Below are 16,615 nucleotides of genomic sequence, written 5' to 3' on the forward strand. Positions count from 1 at the left end.
AAATTTTTCTTTAGGATCTATTCAAAGTAAGACTGGAAGAACCCAGGTGTCAGCCGCAGTGCAGCGCCGCGCGCACAGTGAGCAAAGGCTAGGTGACTTGCTCAAGGCAGCACAGCGCGACGGGTGATCGAACTCGGTACCTTTCGGGTACGAAGCAAAGACCATACCGCTGAGCCACGCTGTCCCACAGGGATCGAATCTCAGATCTCCTGATGGCACACGGTCAGCCGTTACGATAAGGTGAATCTAATTTTGACCTTAAGAAAATTTTAAGAAAATTCTGGAGGATATAATGATGTCCTTTGCGGATGATATAGACGCCTTGGTGGAAGACCTCATGAAGCTAAGCAAGTTTACCAACATGGTACTGCAGTGGATTCCAGGACACTGTGGGATACTTGGAAATCAGATCGCTGACCAACTGGCAAAGGCAGGCAGTCGCATGCAGCAACCCTCCCCAATGTACTCAACAGGAGAAATTAACAAAATGGCCAAATTTATCCAGTCTCAGAGATGGAGAGAGAAGCACCCAGAATACAACATGAATGACCCAATCAAGGTGCTCGACAGAAAGGAACAGGACATCATCTTCAGACTGAGAACTGGACACAACCAGTTAAAGGAACATATGTGGAGGATGTCCAGAGCAGGTGCCTCTGGACAATGTGACTGCGGACTTGAAAATGAAAATGGACATCATGTCCTAATGGAATGTCCAAAGTACAACCAGTTGAGAAGGAACTTCTGGCCTGACCCAACCCCATACTCAAAGAAGCTGTACGGCAGTGAGGACGACCTCAGGACCACTGTGGGCTTCATTCACCAGACCGGACTGACCATGTGACGTGACGGGAACGAAGAAGAAGAAGAAGAACTCGGTACCTTTCGGGTACGAAGCAAAGACCATACCGTTGAGCCACGCTGTCCCATAGGGATCGAATCTCAGACCTCCTGATGACACGGTCAGCCGTTACGATAAGGTGAACTTAATTTTGACCTTTATTGGATTTTCGGACCGAGAGGAAGCCTGAATTTGAGGGGGGAGGGGGGGGGGGGGCTCTCTCCGATGTTACGAAATATACAATGGTTTGTTTTTTGTTTGTTTGTTGCTTTAGGTCTCTTCCAACACAATTGAGGTTATATGAGAGACCGCTGAAACAAAAAAACAAGCAATCTAACAAAAATAGTACAAATGTCAATCAAAATCATAACCTAAAGATATCATAAGCTAAATTATAAATAACCAAGAACAAACAGGCAGAGGATTTACAGGAAAAAAAATATCCCCTGTCAAAAATACAATCACAAACCAAAGAAGCAGGATAGGCTAGTAAAGAGAAGAAGAAACGACATCACTATCGGATCGTATACCCATGCGAACATCATAGGTATATGATTCAAGGGTGATGCTCCCATCCAACCACCCGCATATACAATAAGGTTCATAAACGGTATTATAACAACTCCAGCTGTAGAGTTGCCTATAAAAACCATTGTTAAAATTAATAGAGATAAAAATATCAAAATACTATATTAAATCTTAACGTGAGACGAGATTAGCACTAGATTTTTAGTTTAATTCAAAATGTCACCCCCCGCCCCCCCCCGCCCCCCCTCCCCCCGCCAAACAAAAATCGAACCAAAAGAAAAAAACCCTAAAAAAACCCCACAAAAAAAAACAAGAACAAAACAAAACCCAACCCCAACCCCCCCCCCCCCAAAAAAAAAAAACAAAAAACAAAAACAAAACAAAAAAACAACAACAAAAAAAAACCCCCAAAAAAAACAAAAACAAAAACAACAAAATATACGAAAAACACACAAAAAAAACAAAAAAACAAACAAGACCCCCCCCCCCCCCCCCCCACCCAAACAAAAAATAAAACATAATTAACCAAATCAACAGAAAAAAAACATAATAAAACATCACATCGTGAATAACTCCCGTGTACATAGATGCAGGTCTGACATCCGAAAGCAATTATATAAAGCGGCCTTGAATGCATTTTAAGCTTGATGGTTTATGTATTCGTATTAGAGACAGGAAGAAGGGGTGTTATAATCATATACGATTCTTTCTTTTCTTTGTATTTATAAAACGAGTCATTTTTATCGTGACCAATAACACTACGAGCTTGCGAGTATGTGTTATTGCACAATAAAAAAAAAAAATATAACGAGTTTAATAAATACAAAGAAATGAAAGAAAACGTTTATTCCACTTCTCCAAGTGAGATTATTTAATATTTCGTGTACCAAATTGTATGGCATTAGTATTTCTATTCACCATAACGTATTTTTCTCCATCTTCTTGAGTGACAACTTTGACCCCCCCCCCCCCCCCCAAAAAAAAAAAAAAAAAAAGTTGGATTTGTATTCATGCGCACCAAAACATTATTTATAATTACCGATCAGCTGCCTTTTACAGCATATTTCACACCAATAATAAGTGCGAAAATATTCTGCAATCGTTGAATTAAATCTTTTTTAATTGCAATTGTTTGCTACCCTTTGGACAGGACACTAGTCTATTGAAAAGTAAGTTCCGCCATATCTAACAGACCCAGCTACCCAATCACTACTGGGTGGAAAGAGAAGGGGGGGGGGGCAGAAAAAAATCTCGACTGCTCAATGTGTATCTTGTAATTATGTATGTCTATAGCATGGACCTACCTCGGCGACGTCACTGGTGTAACTGTATGTACTATCCGTGAGAACAGAACAATCTCTATCAGAAAAGTCTAAATCTAAATCCTCTACCACCTGGGCCCGGCGGAGAAGCGATGACCGCACTTCCTCGCTAATGTTTAGTTTCATGATGAAATTCCTCGTCAGTCCGAGAGGTGGGACGGATAGGAACGGGGGACTGGGGTTGTTGGAAGCTGAGCTAAGTTTTTGGGTGTTCCTTTGGTGCCTGCTGGGTTTGTTGTTGCATAGATATGACGGCGATGATGAGGAAGGTGGGGGTTGGGATGTGATTTTACTGGAATGTCGAAATTGGAATTTCCAAGGGGAAGATGAAGCTTTTGTTTTAACAGGTTGTTGTTGTTGTTGCGGTTGCTGATGTTTTTTTCTGGACGGATTTTGTTGCTGCTGCTGCTGCTGTTGATTATGATGCTGATAATGATGACGGTTGTGGTAGTTCTGTTGTTGCTGCAGCAGCGATGACGTGGACGAATGAGAAGAACTGTCAAAGAAAGACCACGTGGAAGAGTTGGAAGACGACCATGACGATGACGTCACGGCTGGCGTGGAGGTGAAGACGGCGAGTGCTTTGTTCCGACTATCTTTCTCGTCCGCGTGGTTTTTGGAGTTGTTGAACGGGAAGAAAAGGTAACTGCTGTTGAGGCTGTAGTTACTGGTGGAGGAGCTCCCGAAGCTGCTGAACCCACTACTGGTGCTGGTGGTGCTATCAAAGATGGAGGCACTTCCGTTACTGTCACGTTTGGTGTTGACAGGGGTAGTGGTGGTGGTGTCGGCAGTAGCGGCGGTGGTGTTGGCGTGGGTAGATGACGTCGAGTCCTTGGATTGGAAGAATTTTTTGAATTTGGTAAACATGGAGATCGGGGTTTGAGGATTTCGTCAAACTGTTGTTGTCGCACATGGTAAGGATCATTTGCCTGGGAATCTATACACGATTCACGTTGTTGAAGTTTTCAAAGGGAATCTTTCCATTTGGACATTGGTATAATGTAAGAATTTGCCTGGGACTCTATACACGTTGTTGAAGTTTTCAGAGGGAAAAGTTCCATAATAAGAATGATACAGAGTCGTTACTATTATATTATTATAATATTGTCATCGCTTAGTACAAGGTCTCCGATTCCTACACGTCCGATTCCTACACTTTGAGTCAAGCAAGAACTGATGACTAGTGTGATAATAATGATAATGATATTAGATTTAAAGATAAACAAATATTGGGCGATGAGTCCGTAGTCTGCGTAAACTCATAGCCTGATACTCCCCCCCCCCCCAACTCCGACATGACCACCCAAAACACACACACACACACACACACACACACAAACACAACGAAAAAACAAATCAAAACAAAAAACAACAAATAAAACCAAAAAAAACCAACAACAACAAACAAACAACAAAACAAAGAAAAACCTTGAGTTGAATTCAATCGTTCACCCCAAAATATAAGTCCTGGTGTCAGGCTATAAGTCAACGAAGGCTGCGATTATCCCCATCGTGTGTAAGTATTTACCACAATATTTGGACGCAGTGATGACAACGGACTTGCACCTCGTCACCTGACATAACTATGCACTTTTTCATTCGCTTGTGTCAAAATTCCGTCTGATGCTCAGGATCTGTGGGGCTGGCTGACCGTAGCCATCGTAAACTCATAGCCTGACACTGACCAAAAAATGACGTCAAAAGACAAGTCTGTGGCCACAAAAGAAAACAAATCGTGAGTTGTATTCAATAGCTAAACCAATGGAATCATTTGTTACCCCTCGCCTCAGAACAGTATTAAGTCGGGATGATTAAGAAGCTGAAAATTGAAATTATAGCCAGAAATATCAGACTGACGTTGAGCTTTTATGCTTTATTGAGGAGAATGGATATCATATTTTAGAATGCTAAATATCAACAATTCAAATGTTTGACCAGTTTAGCTGTAATCAGACATTTTACTGTATGGTTCATCCCGACATAATACCGTTTTGAGACGTCGGGTCACATTTTGTTTCCTTGAGCACAACTAACGACAACTCATTAGAGGCTGCAAAAACCTAAAAATGACGTCAAACTATGTCTTTGTGGGTCCTAATGTCAGGCTATAAGTAAACGATGGCTATGGTCTGTGGGCCTGACCGTAGCCATCGTTAACGTTTAGCGTGACACGACAACCGTCGCCATCGTTACTTTATAGCCTGATACTGAAATCCAAAAGGATTGGCATTTTGACGTCATTATTTGGTTTTTGCACCGCCTAGTGAGTTGTCGTTAGTAGAGCTCATGGAAACAAGTTATTTCATTGGTTGAACTATTGAATACAACTCACGATTTGTTTTCTTTTGTGGTAAAAGACTGGCATTTTGACGTCATTTTTTGGTCAGTATCAGGCCATAACTTTACGAAGGCCACGCTACAACCCACAAAGACTTATAGTTTGATGCCATTATTTAGGTTTGTGCAACGCCCCGTAAGTTGTCGTTAGTAGAGCTCAAGTAAACAAGTGATCCCATTGGTTGAACGTTCGAATACAACCCCTGATTTGTTTTCTTTTGCGGTTAAAGACTTGTCTTTTGACGTCATTTTTTTGGTCAGTGTGTCTCAGGCTAAGTTTACAATGGCAACGGCCAGCCCCACAGTGTGTAAGTATTTACCACAATAATTTGACACAGTGATGACGGCGGAATGGGCATGATCTATATTAACTTTCCATGTGCTCAAGGTCATTGGTCACATTGCAAAATGTGCTCAAAGTGACCCACTTAGTGAAAAGTGTTCACAGCTTTTTAAATATCTAACATCACGATTGGTCATTGGCACATGGGTATGTTTATAACATTTGTAAACAAAGTAGCGTGTTTACATTTGTTAAGAAATATCCAACCGTTAGACAGCAACAAATCATGTGATTGATGACCTGGTTGGACGAAAACATGAATATAGATCGCTCCCATTGCACATCGTCACCTGACGTAACTATGCACATTTTCAATCGCTTGTTTTAAAATACTCTTCAACAGTCCTAACGTCACTTCCTTCCTAATGACGCATGGTAACCTAGTAACACTGGCTCTAAACTATCGGAACAATGGCGGACGCCCGTATGAAATATTTCTCCGGCGAGCATAAAAGCGTATCCAGAGGGAAAAAAAACATAAATGTGATCATGTTTTGACTTTTACACATTCTGATCACAAGGTATATGAAAAGGGAATGAAAAGTTCTAGCCAGCATGAAGAATAAAAAGTAATGATTTTCTTTGTTTAGAACCAAGATGGCCGCCGTTGCCGGGCGGCGTGACATCAGACTACTGAATCCTATTCTGAGTGATGCTCAGGATCTGTGGGGCTAACTGCTTCGGGTAACACGTAAGTAGCTACTTCAGGTGGCTATGCTTGTCACGCAATAGTTGACGTCATTCGGCCCTCTGCTATTTTTTTTAGACCGCCAGTTGATTCTTAAATTATCATAAATTCTATAAATCGGACAACGAACGTCTAAGGTTACACATAATTTTTTGTATGTTGGTCCCATTGATCAAACGGGAAGAACTGATGAGGATGAGTGTTTTGTTTAAACGCATAGCATGATAATGAATAAAGATGAGGCCTGGGTGATTAGTACTTACTAAAATATGTCAATCTGACTATTAACGTTTACTGTATCAAATAGACGCACCTTCAATCTTTTTCAGAAGTTTTGTACCTCCCCCCGACGCTTACTCGCACCCCCCCCCCCCCCCCCTTCCACACAAACTTCCTGCTTTGAAATTTCAACTCATGAAATGTGCCAATAGAAAATATACTCTCGATGCTGTCGCTGTTATTTTACTTGCAGTATAGATAGTATGCGCTTGCAAAGAAGCTCACAACATTGCCATCCGGAAGTATAACTAACCAACACACAAAACTATGTGTAACCTCGAACGTTTATATTCTGGTTAATACAGTTTGGCGTGAATTACTTATAAACATGGATGGCAATAACAATAACAAAGACCTGAGTGACGTTAACTTCAATCCATCTATACAATACATCTCGCTTCGCCTCGTTTAGAAAATAACCAAAATGCACTCCTCTATTGCGGATTGGTCAAATTGCCCCCCCCCCCCCCCCCCTAATTCTTTGGTCAAATTACGCACCTCCCCTTCTATTCCGATCCCCCTCCCCTACTGTTCTATTGTTTGGCCAAAGTGCAATCCCCCCCCCCCCCCCCTCCCTTCCTTCTATTTGTTACACTAGAGTAAGATTGCACATAGTTTTGTGTCGGTACAATTTATCTGGCGGACAGGCTCTGCGAGTATTTTATTTAAACACAAAGCATCCATTTATAGATAGAACGAAGATGACGTCAATCAGGTCTTTGTTATTGTTTCTTGCCATCCACGTTTATGAGTAATCCTCACTAAACTGTATTAACCAGACCATAAAAGTTCATGATTACACAGAGTTTTGTGTGTTGGTCCGTTATACTTCCGGATGGCAATGTTATGAGCTTCTTAGCTAAGCGCATACTATCTATAGTTTTGTGTGTTGGTCCGGATGGCAATGTTGTGAGCTTCTTTGCCAAGTGTATGTGTGTGAGCTTCTTTGCCAAGTGCATACTATCTACAGATAGTATGCGCTTGGCTAAGAAGCTCATAACATTGCCATCCGGAAGTATAACGGACCAACACACAAAACTATGTGTATCCATGAACTTTTATAGTTTGGTTAATACCAGTTCAGTGAGCATTACTCATAAACGCGGATGGCAAAAAATAATAACAAAGACCTGTGTGACGTCATCTTCGAACTATCAATACAGTGTTTGAGTTGTTTTTTATTTTTTAATGTTACAGTTTTTTTTAAACGTTACAGACGTTCATACGATCCTCTCTGTCATGATAAATCAACAACAATCAATTATATTATTTTTATCCCTTATAATGAATTGATGGAATAGATAAGGCAGCACACGGCTGACGTCACTCAACTATTAGCCATTAACCAAAATGGTGATAAGCCCTCACCAACGAAAATCTAAGTAACATCATTCCACATAATTCTTCGACAAGCATTATTTGAAATACCTCAAAAAATCAGTCAAAAGTTTTCACACGTCTCATAACCATCCCAAATAGCATAATTAAATACATACGCGAAGTGGCCGAGTGGTTAAGGTATTGCACTGTGACCCGGAAGGTCCCGGGTTCGAGCCCTTTCGTTTTTTTTTTTCCTTGAGCTAGATTATTAACCCCCAATTTTCTCACTTAGACAACATGGGTGATTCCTGTTGACATCAGACATCTTGTTTGATGGATTATCTATATTCCTACGTGGATTTTTTTGTTTGTTTTGTTTGTTTGTTGCTTTAGGTCTCTTCCAACACAATTGAGGTTATATGAGAGACCGCTGAAACATAAAAAACAAGCAATCTAACAAAAATAGTACAAATGTAAATCAAAATCATAACCTAAAGATATCAAAAAGATAGCTAAATTATAAATAACCAAGAACAAACAGGCAGAAGATTTACAGGAAAAAAAAAATATCCCCTGTCAAAAATACAATCACAAACCAAAGAAGCAGGATAGGCTAGTAAAGAGAAGAAGAAACGACATCACTATCGGATCGTACACCCATGCGAACATCATAGGTATATGATTCAAGGGTGATGCTCCCATCCAACCACCCGCTTCCTACGTGGAATGCCTGGGCGACGATATCTTATGATGTCGTGAAATATCATAATTAAATACATACGCGAAGTGACCGAGTGGTTAAGGTATTGCACTGTGACCCGGAAGGTCCCAGGTTCGAGCCCCGCTTTGGGCACTTTCGTTTTTTTTCCCTTGAGCAAGATTATTAACCCCCAATTTTCTCACTTAGACAAAATGGGTGATTCCTGTTGACATCAGACATCTTGTTTGATGAATTATCTATATTCCTCCGTGGAATGCCTTGGCGACGATATCTTATGATGTCGTGGCGGAAGGGCATAATTTTGTTTTAAAATAATAAATAGATGGCATAGATAAGACAACACAAGGCTGACGTCGCTCAACTATTATTCAGAATGGTGATAAGCCCTCACCAACAAAAGTCTAAGTAACATAATTGGATTCAGTAGTCTGATGTCACGCCGCCCGGCAACGGCGGCCATCTTGGTTCTAAACAAAGAAAATTATTACTTTTTATTCTTCAAGCTGGCTAGAACTTTTCATATGTCTCGTGATCAGAATGTTTAAAAACAAAACATGATCAAATTTATGGGTTTTTTCCCCCCTCTTTATACGCTTTTATGCTCGCCGGAGAAATATTTCATACGGGCGTCCGCCATTGTTCCGATAGTTTAGAGCCAGTGTTACTAAGTTACCATGCGTCATTAGGAAGGAAGTGACGTTACGACTATTGAATCCTATTTCACGGAATTCATCGACAAGCTTTATTTGAAATACCTCACATAACAAAATCAGTCAAAGCGTTCACACATCTCATGTCATAATCATCCTTAATATAATTAAATACACACTTTCCGAAACTGTGTGTGTTCTTTTTTGTTGTTGATTTTTTAAATTTCTCTTTTCACTTTATATATATATATATTTTAATGTCTCTTTGTAGTTATCGTATATCAATATCAAGGCCCCGTAAAATACATCTCTCTCTCTCTCTCTCTCTCTCTCTCTCTCTCTCTCTTTCTCTCTCTCTCTCTTTCTCTCTCTCTCTCTCTCTCTCTCCCTCTTTCTATCTATCTATTGTTCTTTTATTTAAATCGATCGATATTTGAAGGAAAGTTTTCCGGCAAAATTTTAAAATACAATACGTGTCATTCCAGAGATTGACAATTAACAGGTTAAGAGTCAATATGTGGTCTTGTGGTATGACACTCGCTTTCGGATAGGAAGGTCCTGGGTTCGATCCTCGCTCGGCTCCGCGCATAGTTGAGTCCTTAGAAAAAACAAAACAAACCCTTTACTCACATTCTCTCACCGTACTCAAAGTGTAAAATGAGTTCCTGGCCGTTAACAGCGTCGTCTCTGTTCCCAAAAAAATTGTAATATCGCCTAACAGGCGTCATGTCTCGTTCTATATTGTTGGTCAAGGGCCCCCTTGTAAAGCGCTTTGAGCAATCACGTTTAGTGGATATTGCGCTACATAAATGCTGTGGTTAAATGCTCAATACGCGCCTTTCCAGAGTAGGACAGTCAACTCGTTAAGAGTCCAGATTAGAGGAAAAATATTCGCCCATAAGGCGGGAAAAAAAAAAGAAGAAAAATAGAAAAATTCACTTGGAGTCGTTTCACCCCCAAGTCAAATCCAAAAGTGGACACACGATAACAAGCGGAAAACAGGAAGACCGAGAGGGAGAGAGAGAGAGAGAGAGAGAGAGAGAGAGAGAGAGAGAGAGAGAGTAGTCGAAACGAAGTTTATGTCACTCAATTCTTCTGTTTTATTTTTAGACGGCCTGTTAATGACTATTACTTACTAAATTATAGATATCTAGAACGAAGTTAATGTCACTCCGATCTTTTTGTTATTGCCTTTTGCCATCCGTGTTTATGAGTAATTCTCACTAAACTGTATTAACCAGAAGCGCATACTATCTATAGATAGAATGAAACTGACGTCAATCAGGTCTTTGCAATGAAACTGACGTCAATCAGGTCTGTGTTATTGCTTTTTGCCATACGTTTTTATGAGTGCTTCTCACTAAACTGCATTAACCTGACTATAAACGATCATGGTTACACAAAGTTTTGTGTGTTGGACCGTGATACTTCCGGATGGCGATGTTGTGAACTCCTTAGCCAAGTGCATACTATAGATGGAACGAAGTTGACGTCACTCGGGTATCTTTGTTATTGTTTTTTGTCATCCACGTATGGTTACACCGAGTTTTGTGTGTTTGGTCCGTTATACTCCCGGATGGCAATGTTGTGAGCTTCTTAGCCAAGCGCGTACTATCTATATAGATATAATGAATTTGACGTCACTCAGGTCTTTGTTATTAATTGCTTTTTGCCATACGCGTTTATGAGTAATTCTCACTTATCTGTATTATTCAGACTATAAAAGCTCATGGTTACACAGAGTTTTGTGTGTTGGTCCGTTATACTTCCGGACGGCAATGTTGCGAGCTTCTTAGCCAAGCGCATACTATCTATCTATAGATAGTTCGAAGATGACGTCACTCATGTCTTTGTTATTGTTTTTGCCATCCGCGTTTATGAGTAATGCTCACTGAATTGTATTAACTTGACTATAAACGTTCATGGATACACACAGTTTTGTGTGTTGGTCCGTTATACTTCCGGATGGCAATGTTATGAGCTTCTTAGCCAAGCGCATACTATTTCGAAGATGACGTCAATCAGGTCTTTGTTATTGTTTTTTGCCATCCGCGTATATGAGTAATGCTCACTGAACTGTATTAACCCGACTATAAACGTTCATGGATACACACAGTTTTGTGTGTTGATCCGTTATGGCAATGTTATGAGCTTCTTAGTCAAGGGCATACTATCTAAAGCTATTTATTCTGGGGCATCTGGCAATCTTCGTCGTCTGATCATCTGTCAACGAATGGATTTAATCGTTCTTTGTTTACCAAAGTGGCATCTGTGTCATGATTCTATGTAAACAACTTACATGTAATGATAGGGGTGATATTGCATAGCGAACACAAATCATTCTATAGATAGAATGCGCTTGGCCAAGGAGTTCACAACATTGCCATCCGGAAGTATAACGGACCAACACACAAACTGTTAACCATGAACTCTATACTGGTTAATACAGTTTGTGGACTACAACGCGGATGCAAAACAACAAAGTGAGTGACGTCATCTGCATACTATCTATAGATAGAATGAAGTTGTCGTCAGTCGAGTCTTTGTTATTGTTTTTTTGCTATCCGCGTTTATGAGTTATTCTCACTAAACTGTACTAACCAGAATATAAACGTTTATGGTTACATATAGTTTTGTGTGTTGATCCGTTATACTTCCGGATGACAATGTTGTGAGCTTCTAAGCCAAGCGCATACTATCTATAGATAGAACGAAGATGACGTCATTCAGGTCTTTGTTATTGTTTTTTGCCATCCGCGTTTATGAGTAATTCTCATTAAACTCTATTGACCTGACTATAAACGTTGAAGGTTACACAACGTTTTGTGTGTTGTTCCGTTATACTTCCGGATGGCAATGTTGTGAACACCTTAGCCAAGCACATAATATCTATAGATGCCGTGCGCTTGGCAAAGAAGTTCACAACGTTGCCATCCAGAAATATAACGGACCAATACACGAAACTGTGTGTAACCTTGAACGTTTATTGTCTGATTTATACAATGTACTGAGAATTACTCATAAAAATGGGTGGCAAAAAATAATAACAAAAACCTGAATGACGTCAACTTCGTTCTATCTATAGATAGGATGCGCTTGGCTAAGAAGCTCATAACATTTTCATCCGGAAGTATAGTGGACTAACACACAAAACTGTGTGTATCGATGAACGTTTATAGTCGGGTTAATACAGTTCAGTGAGCATTACTCATAAACGCGGATGGCAAAAAACAATAACAAAGACATGAGTGACGTCATCTTCGAACTCTCTATAGATAGTATGCGCTTGGCTAAGAAGCTCACAACATTTCCATCCGAAGTATTACGAACCAACACACAAAACTCTGTATAACCGTGAGCTTTTATAGTCTGGTTAATACAGTTTAGTGAGAATTACTCATAAAAGTGGATGGCAAAAAAAAAACAAACAAAGACCCGAGTGATTCGTTCTATTTATAACACGCCCCTCCACCCACTTACTCACCCCCCTCCCCAACACACTTACACACACAAAAACACTCATACATACACACAAACATAGACACAGACATATTTTTTATAATCATAACCCCAATTATTCACAAAGTCATTCCACAGTACTCGAGTGTGTTGTTAATTAGTGTGGTGAATTGAGCTCATGGAATCTACGGGGGGGGAGGCGAGGGGAGAAGGGGGTAGAAGTTGAAAAGCGAGTGGAAAAGGGGGGGGGGGGAGGGGGGAGGTAAGATCGAAAGTGAGGAAGAAGAGAGAGAGAGAGAGAGAGAGAGAGAGAGAGAGAGAGAGAGAGAGAGAGAGAGAGAGAGAGAATGAGAAAAGGGAATTGAAAATAAAAGAACAGAAAAGAGGAGTAGAGAAGAGTAGAGTAGAGTAGAGAGAGAGAGAGAGAGAGAGAGAGAGAGAGAGAGAGAGATAGACAGAGAGAGAGAGAGAGGAGGATAGACAGAGAGAGAGAGAGAGAGAGAGGGAGGACAGATACACACACATACACACACACACACACACAGAGAGAGAGAGAGAGAGAGAGAGAGAGAGAGAGAGAGAGAGAGAGAAACATTGAAGTATATAATAAGGCCTCAACTTAATCTTGACCTTTTGCAGATAAGATATTTTTAGTAACAGTGAGTAGCTCCAACAAGCACCCCAAACTCTCTGTAAACATCCCTACAGCGATTGGCGCCCAATTATATGTGGTTTAGCTGGAAAAACAACCAATCAATCAATTGAATCATTTGAATACAAGATAACAAACAACAATGAGATGTAAAACTAAAATCTAGAGATCGCTAAATAAACTCTTTAAGACGAAGGGAAAAATAAAGTTATAATAAATATTACACGTTTATATACCCTTATTTCTTGTGTGAGTGTGTCTATGTCAATATTGTATTGTTATAAATGTGTAACCAAATGATAAATTGCCACTTTTTTGGGGACAATAAAGATATAATAATATTATTATTTTATTATTATTATTATTATTATTATTATTATTATTATTATTATTATTATTATTATTATTATTATTATTATTATTATTATTTAGGTACTAATCTATCTTGCCAAGTATCCTATTTATTTAATTATTCATAAATTTATTTATTCATAATCTATCAACCCGTTTGTTAATTCATTCTTTCCTGCTCTGCTGTGATCAGGTCACACCTATTTTTCGCCATTGTGTTTATAAAATATAAAATCCACACATACGAATTATCATCACTATTATTATTATTATTTTATTATATTTATTTATTATTATTATATTTATTATTATATTATTATTATTATTATTATTATTATATAACACAAATGACCACAAGTCAGTTCTCTCACACAGAATAATTCAATAATTGTAGTTGCCGCTGGCTTTGAAATAATAAATACATACTCCCACAGGTTATCCGAATAGACTTGAACACAATAACAACAACAACAATAATAATCACACCGATGTCAATAATAAATGCCGACTCATTCTACAATAATATCCTAATGTTTTATGACTAGATACTATATAGGCTGTAGGACCTGCTTTAGAATGTGTTAGGTTTTCTTTGAAATAACGTCATTCTCTCTCTCTCTCTCTCTGTGTGTCTGTCTCTGACTCACTGTACATTGACTAGCAATGACACAACTCTCTCTCTCCCTCACACACACACACACACACACACAATCACATCTTCACACGCGATGCTCGACAGCTAGTTACGTTGTGGATAAACTAAGAGAGCAGGAGCAGGCCGTGCCATCGTTTGCTTCCATTCCATTAGTACTCACTCACAATTACACGAACACACACACACACACGTATACATACACTCGTACACACACACACACACAAACACACACTTAATACGAGAGAAATCACTCCACACCGCTCACCATCACAGTAAATATGCATCGCATCGTGTGTGTATATATGTATGTGTGTGTGTCTGTGTGTGTGTGTGTGTGAGCGTGTGTAAAGGTGAAGATTTTATTACCTTGTTCTGTTTTTCTCACGCTTCTATCCCGCCGCCGCCATTCCACCACCACCACCATAGCGGGAATGCGTTAACCCCTACATCATAACCCCCTCCATCCAATCTACAACCTTTCGTCTCCTCATAAACCTATTTATACCATGATATGACCCCGCAATGACAAAATATCCTATATGTGACACATCGTCTTTAGACGGTGGTATCATATCGGAAAAGGTTTAGATGATGAACATTGAATTTACAGCCAGAAATATATTATTATTTATGAGACTTGTGAAATGCGCCAACATTTTTGTTTTGTTTTATGAAATACAGAAATAATAATAATAATAATAATAATAATAATAATAATAATAATAATAATAATAATAATAATAATAATAATAATAATAACAATAATAATAATAATAATGATGATGATGATGATGATGATTATGATGATGATGATGAAAATAACAATAATAATTATCATTATTATCAAATCATTATTATTATATTATTATTATTAATTATTATTATTATTATTATTATTATTATTATTATTATTATTATTATCATTATTATTATTATTATCATTTATTATTATTATTATTATTATTATTATTATTATTATTATTTCATACATGAAAGATCAAGATACCATGTCAGTTTGTCAAAAAGCATCAAACCTGAGACTACTTTGAAGGGTCGAGTTTAAGGTTTGTTTGACAAGTTTGGGATATTCATGTAGATAGTATTATTATAATGGAAAAGTTTTCTGTCAAGAAATAAGACGAGATGTTTTGTTAGTGAAAGTCAGTTAAAGCTCACAGCGATAGCAGCGAGACGTCTAGTGCTTGCTACAAGAATTTAATAACTATTACATATATCGTAGAGTTTTGTTTACAGTTACCGTTTTCTACATAAAAAATGATGTGATGTAATGTCTCTCTCTCTCTCTCTCTCTCTCTCTCTCTCTCTCTCTCACTCTCTCTCTCTCTCTGTGTGTGTGTGTGTGTGTGTGTGTTTAGTGTGTATGTGTGTGTGAGTCTGTGTGTATTGGGTATTTATCATAACATTTTATTTTAAGTGGTGTATGTATGTGCAGTGTGTGATTGTATACAAGTGTGGTATGTGGTGTGTGTATTAGTATGGCGTGTGTGTGTGTTTGTGTGGTGTGTGTGTATGTGTGTGCGGTGTGTGAGTGTGTGTGAGCGTGTGTGTGTGTGTGGTATGTGTATGTGTGGATTTTGTGTGGTGTGTGGCAATGTTGCAAATAATTTTTTTATTTTTTTTGCCGACAGAGACAACGCTTTTAACGCCTATACACCCATTTTACACCTCAATAAGGTGAGAGAAAATATGATTAAAGAAGCCTTTTCCATTGACTTCAACAAACCGCTGCTGAGAGCGGGACTCGAACCCTAGGCCTTCCGTTCAGAAAACAACATATCCCTATATAATATAAAATATAAATGGAGTCACTCACTTAGTTATGGCCGAAACACATGTTTCTGTGGTCTCCATCCACGTCGTTAGTCGGTATATTATGTCCGGACCACAGAAGTCTACCGTAACACTAGTATTAGTAGAACTCTGTGGTCCGGACATAATATACCGAATGACGATGTGGATGGAGACCACAGAAACGTGTGTTTCGGCCATAAATAAGTGAGTGACTCCATTTATATTCTATAGTAGCTCTAACCAACATTATCGAGCACTCTCGTACCTACAAGTACCCACCAACACTCATAAATATCTTTATAGATAGAACGTAGATGACGTCACTCATGTCCTTGTTATTGTTTTTTGCCATCCACGTTTATGAGTACTTCTCACTAAACGGTATGAACCAGACTATAAAAGTTCATGGTTACACAGAGTTTTGTGTGTTGATCCGTTATACTTCCGGATGGCAATGTTATGAGCTTCCTAGCCAAGCGCATACTATCTATCTATCTATCTATCTATCTATCTATCTATCTATCTATCTCTTTCTCTCTCTCTCTCTCTCTCTCTCTCTCTCTATATATATATATATATATATATATTATATATATATATATATATATATATATATATACATACATATATGTCGGGATAGACGTACTAGTAAATACG

At 38.8% G+C, this 16,615-nt stretch overlaps 1 protein-coding gene across 4 annotated transcripts in view; it reads right to left on the reverse strand.

Annotated features, from left to right (window-relative positions):
* Nucleotides 1-16,615, reverse strand: part of LOC144980698 (uncharacterized) — a 120,059-nt gene that overhangs the window by 61,852 nt on the left and 41,592 nt on the right. For 2 of the 4 annotated variants that reach the window (XR_013646932.1, XM_078928393.1), the window contains exons 1-2: nt 14,058-14,128; nt 2,674-3,871 (exon numbers count right to left, since the gene is read on the reverse strand). The exons of the other annotated variants lie outside the window; for them this stretch is intronic. Coding sequence is in view for 1 of the 2 variants with exons in the window: in XM_078928393.1 (XP_078784519.1) it covers nt 2,674-3,558 (885 nt within the window). In the remaining variant the exon portion in view is untranslated. Of the gene's footprint in view, nt 1-2,673; nt 3,872-14,057; nt 14,129-16,615 lie in introns of those variants that run through there. 4 annotated transcript variants of the gene reach the window in all.

This window comes from Berghia stephanieae, chromosome 10 (genome assembly GCF_034508935.2).
Source record: "Berghia stephanieae isolate SIO BIC M18660-M18661 chromosome 10, UCSD_Bste_1.3, whole genome shotgun sequence".
NCBI lineage: Eukaryota > Metazoa > Mollusca > Gastropoda > Nudibranchia > Aeolidiidae > Berghia > Berghia stephanieae.